Genomic DNA, 12175 nt, shown 5'->3' on the forward strand with positions numbered 1-12175 from the left:
GAAATCTCTATCTTTCTCCCTACATCTCTTTCTCACATGTTTGGCTATTAGGCTTGTTTTCACAACACGTTATCAGCACGAGTTGCTTTCAGGAGTTGGATGGCATTATAATAAGCCCCATAAAATCCGGTAATCATTGAGAACCTCGTAACGGATTGAGTTGCTTCTATTCTACAGAAGGTAATTTACGAACCAATGCTCTCTATTGTTTTATATATATTTTATATATCTGTACTATTTGATTTTGGGGTTTTAACATGCATCCCAACGAGTGGTATAGCCTTTTTATCGGCATACCTTGTGCTGTGCGTATTTTACTATTTTGGTTTATCTATTTATATTCCCATCAATTGGTCTATTAAATTGATTTATTAGATTAAGACTACTATTTTTATTAATTATAATAAAAATTTTAAATAAGGGGGTTTATAAATGGTGTAAAAACGAGAGAATTTTAAAAAATAAATTTGATTTTCCCAAAACTGTATTGGCAATTAATATTGATTGTGTTGACTAACTATGTGTATTCTATGTAACTAGACGAGTGCCCGCGCGATGCAGCGGGAAAACATACATTTGTAATCATGTAACAAGTTTATGGATGTTCGTTGTTCGATTTGAAACCGAAAAACGTTCAAACCGGTCATTGGTTTGATTTCACCATTGACTTTTTTCATTAACTTTTGGCCGGTTGTTTTCACTTTTCAAAGGTTTGTTTCGGTTTTCGACGACATAACCGGTTACAAACGGTTTGACCCACAGTTTAATTTAAAATCCATTAAAACCAGACAGCAAACACCCCTACGTAAAATGATATTTTTTAAATGAAAAAAACGATAACAATATGATACTCAAATTAAAGATAAAAACATGCTCTTTTTATTTTATAATTTATTTAAAAAAATATTAGTACATAAAAAGTTATTAATATTTTAAAATAATGAGGGGGGGTTGAATTAAAATGAAAATAAAAATCATATAAGAGTGAAAGATCAAGGATTATAGTTGTAACTATTTTTAAAATTTACAAAAGTTAAGTAAAGTGAAGGGGTCAATGATGTAACTATTTAATAACCTCTTTTAGTTGTTGACAAGTTTGCCCTTATCCTAGATGCATTTAGGTTGTACCATATGTTAATTGATTTGTGAATCCCTTAAATTCAAGGTGTCTTAATTTGCCCTTATTTTATGAATAATAAATAAAAAGCTCATGCATTTAGACCCTTTTAGATTATTAGAAAAATCTATAATGTTTGTTATGACAAGTTTAATATATCATTGAATAACATCTCATCTAATGATCGGAAATATATTAAAAGGTTATATCATCATATAATTTCTATTATTAAGAAATCATATTTGTTACAACTACATAACTTCTATATTTGTTTGTAAATAAATAATGAAAAAAATATTTCATATAGTTTTATATAACTTGTTTATAGTGATATATTTGACTTAGAATGGATTGGTTAATTAGTAATCAAAATAAAAGGTAAAACCGATCTTGTGTTGCTATTTTAAAAGGTTTTAAGTTTTTTTTATTTCAAGCTAAAAAAATATTATCGAATTTTAATGTCAAACCTAGCAATATAGATTTATGTCGTGTAAAAAACTTTTGAAATATAAGAGAACTATTTGTGATTATGGTTTGCTAATGCGATAAAATAATAATTTTGTTGAGCAACTATTTTTCGTTATGCAAATAGTTATATTATTGAGTAATTTATCGTTATCTTGTATCATATTGAATGTATATACTTTTATTATTTTGCTAGAATAACAAAAATAATTTTCAGCATTATCATGTGTGCTCGTTAAAGAGATAATCACAATATATATTGTTTATTATTGCTTGGTATGATTGTATTAACAAGTAAAGCTATAAATTGTTGTATCACGTTAGATGTGTATGGATGTTTTTGACATATCTTATTGTATTTATTTATAATACTGTTATATGTATTGTTGGGTCCGATGTTTATATCATTTACATGATAATAAAATTTATGAGCTACTTTAATTTAGCAATATAATTACGAGACACTGTACATCTTCGATTAATGTTATTATTATTATTGTACATATCTGAGTTGAGTAACTAATTTTTTTTATTTATTTGTTATCACTAAGATGAATAATATGATATACTTTGATATAACACCAGAAGTGTTATACTCTTCAAATCTCATTATTCTTTTATAAATGGTCCTATAATTTAAGACCAATAAATCTCACATAAGCCGATCATGTAATTGTTTCTCACTTATGTTAATGGAAAGATTATTTTCCGCACCTTGAATATGTTCTTCAAGTAGCAATATTATTATATGAGCATGAAGGTTTAAAGCTCATACATTTATGTTCGAGGAATAATGAAAAACCTTGAATTTTGTTTGGTTCTAATCCATTCATTGAGGTGAACGTGACTATAAAAATGATCACCGTATATATCATGACCAGGAACATATTTGTGGAAACTGTAATGGTGATCATATTAATAATGAGATCGATCCCCACAAGTGGCAAAGAGATTGATCATATATGAAAACAAAATGTGGAAATACAAAAGTGAAATCACATGATCGTTTGAAACGATAATACAATGTTCTTTCATATTTATAGTCTTGCATTAAAGAAGCATACTACATATACGATCATAAACCTAAAGTTTATGGATCATGATTATCTAATGGCACGACCGGTTAGACCACACCGAGTCAATGATGTGAAATATATTGAGGAACCAAATGATTCTTCATAATACTTATACATGTATATTGCTCTCAAGGGAAATCATTTATTTACCAACTGAAGGAGGGTGTGAATCCCTAGATGTTATGGAATTGAGAAAATGATACACATATCCTAACATGATACCATTTAGTGTTTTGAAAATCGATGCATCGTCTAAATGGTTATCAAGATCGCAAATTTATGTTTGCATGATCTATGACTTAGCTAATAAGATAGCAAACATATTATTCCAGATTGGTATATTTACATTCGGTTATAATAATGAATTTGATTCCCAAGTTAATAATGATCATTGGAATAAGTGTTTAACTTCATAACAGATTATGTTCTTACATAAATTGTATTGTTAAAGACGATTACTCAACGTCTATAATTCGTTGCAAAGGCAATCATCACGAGAGCAAAGTTTCATGTTTGTATTTGAGTAATATGATTTTACTGTCTTATAATTAATTCACATCAAGCCAACATGTTATAACATTTACTCCCCACTAAAGTTGGTTTTAGTCAGAACCATATACCTCTCGTCAGATATATTGGTTGTGTGATATGTAATGAAATTAATCCACCACAACACACAATTATGAAACCTTAAAGGAGGTTGAGAATTTATGTTGGGAATGAAACATTGATATGCTATTAAATACAAAGAGCCATTAATGAAAATATGTTTATGACTCGTTGGTTTTCACTATAAGTGAATTAACATTCCCAACAATAGGGGAAAATATAAAGCAGTTGAAAAAAGAAATGAGTTAGAATGAATTATCACTAATCCTCAAATAAATGATGTGAACTAAAAGTTCAAAGGATAATTCATTTGAAAAGATTGTCGAATCAATTACCAGACAAGTTTACTGACCTAAATAGAGTGACTAATTAAGTCAAATAAATCAACTGCTTATGCTCCAATTAATATTATTTTCCAAGAAGGACAATCACGTATTAATAAGAGTCTAACGTACGCATGAAGTGTGGTAGACTAATCGGTTCCAAAGATAAAATTTCCTCTAAAATTGGAGCAAGTGATGAAGATGGTCAAGTCGAGGTGCAGTAAAAGGTCTCTTGAAAGAGATTAGACATGATGGTTCTTGAAGAACCTTAGGTACCTGAAAACAAAGAGCTCTCAATAAATTATATTGTATCATGTCTACGAAGATATATATAATTGAAATAAAGTCGACGTCGTTATAATTTTATTTATATATATAATTAACGCTTGAAATGACGATGAGGATCAATATTCTAAATCTGCCTATAAAAAAAATGATTGGCTAAAGTGGAAAAACGCAAACAGGGCAGAGTTGAATTCTCTAAATAATAGAAAGTTTGTTGGCCCAGCAGTCCGTACAACTAAAGTTGTAAAATGTGTTAGATACAAACGGGTCTTGTATATGAGTTATGAAAATTCATTAAGTGATATAAAGCAAAATTGATGGCACAAAATTTTTTGCAAAGACCCATGATTAATTATGAGGATTGAGGAGACACATTCTCCAATGGTGGAAGCAATGACTTTCCGATAACTAAAAAGTGTGGTAATATAAAGAGATAATTGATATGCGTCCAATATATTGTGATTCAGTTGATACTGAAAGTTCACAAGAAAGTTTTTGAAGGATTTGAATTAACAAATCATGTAAAGTAAGTTCTCGAGAACACAATGATTTTTGTGTATAGAGTCATATTTGAATATGTTGAGGTTATTGAATATGTTGAGCATAAATGAGACTCCTGAAGAATTTTCTAAGGTAGTTTAATATTTGAAAGGTTAATTGATGTATCTTAACTATGGAATTCTTGTGCATCAATAAGCATACACAAATAATAAAATGTACATGATGAGTACAATATCTCTATAAACAAAGAAATTGTACAATACGGATTTTTGATATGTGATACAAAATGAAGTGTTAATGAGCAAGTTTATGCAACAAAAATCTTGGAAAAGTGAATGCGTATGCATAATTTGTCAAGTTGAAAAGAAGTCCATGATGGATTGGTAAATGCATGGATTTATGCTTATTAAGTTTGGATTAATCAGATTGAGCTTGATACAAATCAAGAGATATTTTGATAAAGAGGGAGATAAGTTGAATATAAATAACCATGCTTTTTATATAAATTTCACTCTTAAAATTTTACTAAAAACATACACCGATGATGTATACATCATCGAGAGAAACTTATGAGCTTTTAAAGAGAAAATTATTTCTCAAAGACCTTGACAAGGTGCGATTATTGCTCGACTTATAGTTCGAGTATATGTGTAATTATATGTTTATAAATCCATCGAAGATCTAAGAAACGTTGAGACATTTTACCATGGACAAATTTAATCATTTTAGCACGTTAAAGGATGTCAAACAATGACTCTATATCATTTCCTATATGAATATGAAATATTATTGGAAATATCATAATGCATATATGCATTATGTCATATTGTTAGCTATATAGGATTATTATTTTCTTGTTTATATTTATCAGCATGTGTCATGCTAGGAGACATTCGAATGAGTTAAAACACATATTTCAGGTATAAAAGATATGTGTTTATATTTTAATAATCCATCAAAACAAGTTTGGTTAGTCTTGTTGATGCAGAGAAACACAAAAGGATCATAGTGTTTACCAGATGAAGCAATAGAAGTTTTCACGTGAAGATCATACAACATCATTCAACTTAAGGATTCAAACGTCAACGAACGAAGACGCAAATGATTGACTACAAAAGTTTTGGGCAACTTTCATAGAAGATCGATATTTACCATTTTGATGGATATATAAATCAGGGGGAGACAATACGCGTTGCACTCTTTTTCCCTTAGCTATGGTTTTGTCCCATTGGGTTTTCCTAGCAAGGTTTTTAATGAGGCAACATCTCTAAGCGTATTAAGTTGATAACCAAGGGGGAGTGTTATAAGTATATTAATATTATGGTTATCAACTCCTAATATAGATTAGCTTCTTCTCCAAGTTTTCCTATCCTATATATACATCTCTTTATACCTCTTTGTAAGACACACCATATTAATGAAATCTCCATCTTTCTCCCTACATCTCTTTCTCACATGTTTGGCTATTAGGTTTGTTTTCACAACATTATTTTTTTGAAACATAAACTTCATTAAAACACCGAGCAAGACCTCAAATCAAGGACTGCTCCGAACACAGATTACAACATATACAACGGGTATTTAACCCAATCATTCCACTCTATCCTTTTACAATTCGATCTATACTTCAGCCACAAAAACGCCATAGACTTAACTGAAGCCACCACCTCAACAACCTAGGATCAGACTTTTGAAAAATCGACTTATTTCTTTCCAACCAAATGGCCCAGCAAGCGACCATAATAATACCTCTAAGAATCTTCTTACTCTTAGCTGAAACACTTGCCGAATCTTGCTAAGATAGAAGATCCTCAATCAAATTAGAGCAAGCAGGGACCAAGTTACACCACCTCCAAATATTGCTCCAAACACCATATACAAAACCACAAGAAACGAAAGTGTGGGTAACAGTCTCCTCATCAACACCACATAGAGCACATCTAGTATTAGGCAGATTAACCCTCCTTTTCACCAGTTCAATACAGGCAGGAATCCTTTCTTTTTCAATTCGCCAAACAAGAATGTTAACCTTTATCGAAATCCAATTCACCCACCTCATTCGCTGACCTGGCTGCCCATATGCATTTTCACAACATGAACAAAATAAATAATGAAAGGAAGCATTATTAATTAAATAAAATAAACAAGCGGAAAACGTACTGCCTTGTGGAACCGGGCCTACTACAAGTTGAATGACTTGAATCGAACTATAAAAAACAAGATATCACAGCTAATTTTAAATGTGACAACATATGGTTTATATAAGATATTTGTGGTTTTAAACATTTATGTTAATATTTTGGTTGTTTTATTTGAAAGAATCGAAGACTTTGCTGTTTCTTAGAAACATACATATGTAAGTAAGAAGAAAATAATGAAGAGTTCAATTTTTATAGGAAAATAGTCTAAAAGTATTTGAAACTTCTAGAATATATATATATTTAACTAAAAAACTGCAAAACAACAAATATAGACATTAATATACATATCTATTAATATAATAATAGTATACTCTAACTCATCTTAACTCCACATAAGCACAACATCACTTATTTTTCTCTCTTTCACTCCATCTCACTCAAAAGAAATGGTTTAATCTTTTTAACTTCATCTCAAACCTATTAATTGTTAATTTAATATATTGTTCTTTGTCTTTTAACTCGTTAAAAGCATGATCCAAGACCCCTTTTTAACAAATTTAACACAAGTGAGAAGTTGTTTAATCTATTGTTAAAATGTCATGTCATTTTAACCTATGTTGAGATTAGAGTATACCTCATGACCTTAGATATTAACTGAAGTTCAGAACAATTATGTATGCTATTACTAAAAAATATTGTCTCTTAGAAACATAAATAGGAACCAAAAAGTTTAAGAGTTTTTATTATTTTTTTTCTTTTACAGAAATATAATTTTTAGTTAAAATTTATTATATATAACTACAACTGAAAGAACATATAAACACTAGTGTTTGTTGTTCTTACTATGATCGATAACTAAATCAATTATTTAACCGCATAACTGCTCAAATTTGTCTCACTATATGAGGCTAATACCATGTACAAGTGATCATGTGATTCTCGTGTTGTTTACTTAATTGGTTATATGGTATTTGTGTGTGTTTTTGGGGCAATCAAGTATAATTAAAATCCAAATGACAAAATACCATATCCATAAACAAATATCCTCAACTCAGCGTCATCTTAGTTTTTCATTTACATGCTTCATAATACATAAAACCTACTAGTTCTTCCAATCAGCCTGTGTAAGGTAGCCTGCACAGTAAACAAAACAATTAGCCATATATATGCACTTGATTCTTTATTCATTTCACGTACGGGTCCAATAAAACCAACATAAATAAATAAAGCAAAACGTACCCCTAGTTTATTTTCTAACTGATGTTCAAAGAAGAAGACATCTCAACTTCACTTTAATTGAATTGAAAACCTCTAATTATTCTATTCTCATCAAAACTGTCATTTCATATAATGCAAAATTTAATACATTGGTCACTAAACTTTCACAAGTCTTTTTCCTGAAATGAAAATGCAATAATTGATTGCTTAAGCCTTAAAGCCAGGAATATGTTCCTAAGTTGATATATACCTACCTAATTTCAATTATGAGTATTAACATAAGATAAATTATAGTAAATCATTGTTACTGACTTAAAAGTTGATTATTGTAACTTCAAACACATCCAAACACCCTAAGAAAGTAACTAATATGGTGAATGGTGAAAAGAGGATTAATAATACCATACAAAACAAACATCACTTCTCATACTGAACAAAAAAAGGCACTCTAAAACAATTTGGTGTTATTAATGTCCACAAACTTGTTTAAAATGCACATGCTCGTGAAATCAATGACAAACGCCTGCCTACTGGCACACTTGTTACATATGTAGGAGGCTAGATAGTCTTAGTTGTTGGTGTGATACTGTGGAAACACTACAATATCTAATTAAATTTTATTGCTTTATATACAATTTTATATCATCTTATACAGTAAAAACCATCTATGATAAGTTTTTACACATTTGGAATGTCACTTTATCATGTTTTAGGGGTAAAACATGTCATTATTTTAATTTTTTAACAAATATATATGTGTATTTAAACAAATTTAATATACCAAATTGTGGTGAATGACTTTTTAAAGTAAATGAGAAAGTGAGCTGGTTTTCAATGTATTAACTAATGAAAAAGCTAAGAGAATAGTTATCATTATGATGACTTCTTTTCTTTGTTATATTGAGCTAAACTTTTAAAGGCAAGACAAGTACTAACCCCAACTTGAGGGACGTATAAGAGCTCTCATGGTCTTGAGAAGGACCAGCAGAGTTGGATATGTTGGTAACAGATTCGGATGATTGGCCTTCTTCACCAATCGCATTCGCCGTCCCATTATGGATTTGTTTCCGAGCATTAGATACCCTCAACATCTATATCCCACAATCCAGATAAAAAAAGTTAACCAAAAATAGGACAAACACATAAGAAAAGTTACAATCTTTACTTCTTGTCTGAGGCGGTCATTCTCTGCCATGAGCTGCATTTCCTGCATTTTTGCATCAAATGACATTGTGTTTTCAAGATTTGATCAATTGGAATTACAATTATATATAGGTTGTATAAGATGACCGCTCACCTTTTCTTGAAGATGATTGATCTCTTTTATGATTACCTCACTCTGAAAGAAATAAACATCTAATAAATAGTTTGCTGAATAGACAAAAACATAAATAAGTAAATAAACTACTTTTCAAGCAAATCTGGGCCATGATTGTACAATAAAACAGTCACCTAGAGTTCAGGGGATTAATAGCCACAGAATGTACAGGTGTCAGCCTGTGTGGCGTGGCTTTATCCATTTAAAGAAAATCATGAATCAAAGAGGTGTTTTTACAAAAGCCACTTGGTGCGACACGAGTGCATTGCATTCTGCCATGCCATGCCATGCCATGCCATGTAGGAGCTCCAAATGTCTACTCAAGGGGGCTGATATACAAACACCACCCCTACAAGTGTATACCAGTGTTACATCATACGGGCGGGCTGTATGATGTCAAACACACCACGGCCTATCACATCATACGGGTCGTATGATGTTCAGTCAAACACATGATCATACATGCCATATGATTATTCGACTGATTACATGACCATTTTTCGCCTGTCATACAGCCCATATGGACCGTATAACATGTAAGTGGTCCTTTAGACGCAGCCAAACTTAAACATTCGGTCACTGCAGTTAACTCCGACTACTAAAGTCAGAATACTTGTAAGAATACGTTGTGCTTATCAAATTAATATTACCATTTTGTCCCTGCTGTAACAACAAATGACAAACAACAGATTTCATAAGAAGGGAGTAGTACGAGATAACGGACCTTTTTTGTAACGACTCGCCCCAATCCAGCTTCAAGGGACTTCTCCAGCTCATGCAGATCTTCGATACTTAAATTATGGAGTTCCTCCCCCCTCAACCGCCTGTTTTTCATGAAAAATAAGGTCAAAATCCAAATAAACTCAAAAATGAGAATGTAATGTACCTTAATTGAAGAGTTCTTTCAGCAACTTCCTTGCTTAGTTTGGCGTAGTTGACGTCTTCAACGAGCTGCACAAGACAACTTTTATTACTTTTAAGCAGAAATTAAAAGTTTGCTAAAATCCTTTCGCGGTTGCCAAATTGACTCCATCATTTTGGACAAGCTAGCTATCCCCACACTTGACATATAGAATTAATAACAACTTGAATTAGGATGGTATAATAGATAAGCCTACCTGCAATTCAAGTGATGGTTGGTCAAGCTTCTCAATGTTTTTCGAATGCAAGCTATGCCGTTCGAGTATTTCTTTCATGCTGAAAAAGTCCCGACAAATGCATGAATTAAAATCCAACTTGAGGTACAAAGGACTAGGTACATACTATATTGAATAATGTAATAGGTTGCTCTAGTTTTTAAAATCTAGTCATTTGGAGTGAGTGTGTGACTGACATTCATTCACTCCTCTTTTGAATTTAAATATTCAAACCTAGTACTTGTTAAAGCTGCCAGAGCACTACATCTCCAAACTATCTATCAACATAAAGAAATAGTCATTTGTCAACTTTCAGGATACATAATGTTAGGAACTCCTAGTTTGACACTCAAAAGCCAAAGGTTGCAAGAATAAGAGGCAGGACTAGTTAAATAAGATTATAGTGTATTACAACGGATTTTGTGGAATTACAATCGGTTGCTTCTAAGTTATAAATCTCTCTCTATGATAACATGTGTGTTCGTATTTAGCTTACAACTTACAAGAGGTGTAGTATATCTTGCGGTGCGGTCAAAGATGTAAACTTGTGTCATTAATTTGTCATAATAAACAGATTAGTCATCTTGTAATATGTAACACAAAACATCCAATGCCTACATTTTGATTGTAATCGAAACAACTTACTAGACATGATAATATTATGGCATCCTAATCATGAACACAATCCAAAATCCAACGCAGATCGACTACCACCCATGAATCATTTAAAAAACAAAACTGTATAAACCAAGTGATTATATTAAGAGAAACCAAGATTATATAAACCATAGATAATTTAGACCTAGCTGGATAGTACTGAATTACTGATTCCATTCCTCCGGGAGTCAAATGAGTTGCAATTTAAGAAACATTAATCAAGATATTTGTAGTTGAAATTCAAACAAACATTACATAACTACAAACACACAGATTACCTGATTTTAAGGTTCCAAATTAACTGTGCTATTTGGAGAAAAACAGCATAGAGTTACAGTAGGTAAATAGGTAACCAACTAGCCATATCAAGATCAAACTAATTAAAATAACATTATACCTCATAGAGTGACAAGAAAGAAAAGTGGTCTAGCTAGCTTCTTCCTTTCTCTTTTGTTTTTTATATTTTAACTTTGATCACATTAATCTCTCATCCCTCAACAGTTTACTGTATGTTTTGAGCATTAATTCACCATGTTTAAAAACCAAATTAGGTGGAATGAAATGATAAACCCTAATTATGAAATTCCAAAAAAAAAAAAAAAAAAAAGATTAGATTACCTTGAGCTAGAGTAGTGAAAAAGTTTGCCAGTAGAAGAGAAGATAATAATAGCAACATCAGCATCACAAAGTACAGAAAGCTCTTCAGCTTTCTTGAACAGCCCTCTTCTCCTCTTTGAGAAGGTCACTTGTCTTGCAGTTGCATTATCAATCTTTTTTATCTTTATTTTCTCCCTAGCCATCATAAGTTTAAGTGTAACACACACACACAAACACAGTGTGTGTGAAAAAAAGAAACAAGATTACACAAAACACACACACAGATTAACTTCAAGGAATAAACCAGCATACAAATTGAGGGTCTTCTTATAAATGGAAATATTTATCTTTGATGGTTGAGAACAAAAGGGATTGCATTATTGTTTTTTGCCAAATTAGGTGGCCAAAAGTAATGCTTAAATTAGAAACCCTAAACAGATTCAAAAGCAGACAACAACACCAATTTACCCAATTCACTCTTTTAACCAGAGCAATCAAGATGCAGATGCTTAAATTATTATAACACTATGATTCATGAATCTTTTTCGCTAAAAAACTCAACTTTCACAACAAAAACAGAAAACCCATGAATGATTAACATTGCAGTTAGATTTGAATAGAAAATTTTATAGATTTGAGTTGATGGCAGTACTGGTTGATTGGTGAATTGGAGATTGAGATATAATAATAACATATCATATAATTTATATTTTGGGTAAAAACTGCTGTGTA

The 12175-nt window shown here is 31.2% G+C and overlaps 1 protein-coding gene across 1 annotated transcript; it reads right to left on the reverse strand.

Moving 5' to 3' along the window:
• Nucleotides 1–7520: 7520 nt before the first annotated feature.
• Nucleotides 7521–11945, reverse strand: LOC143609440 (MADS-box protein SVP-like). The gene is made up of 8 exons (XM_077084193.1): nt 11465–11945; nt 10172–10250; nt 9940–10004; nt 9778–9877; nt 9033–9074; nt 8901–8942; nt 8672–8826; nt 7521–7651 (listed from the first exon to the last, which is right to left on the reverse strand). Exons 1-8 carry the CDS (start codon nt 11647–11649, stop codon nt 7633–7635), a joined length of 687 nt encoding a protein of 228 aa, XP_076940308.1. The 5' UTR covers nt 11650–11945; the 3' UTR covers nt 7521–7632.
• Nucleotides 11946–12175: the final 230 nt, after the last annotated feature.

The sequence above is a fragment of the Bidens hawaiensis genome, unplaced genomic scaffold (genome assembly GCF_021521415.1).
Source record: "Bidens hawaiensis isolate Kalapana, Puna unplaced genomic scaffold, B.hawaiensis_p1.1 tig00419639_1, whole genome shotgun sequence".
NCBI classification, from domain to species: Eukaryota; Viridiplantae; Streptophyta; class Magnoliopsida; order Asterales; family Asteraceae; genus Bidens; species Bidens hawaiensis.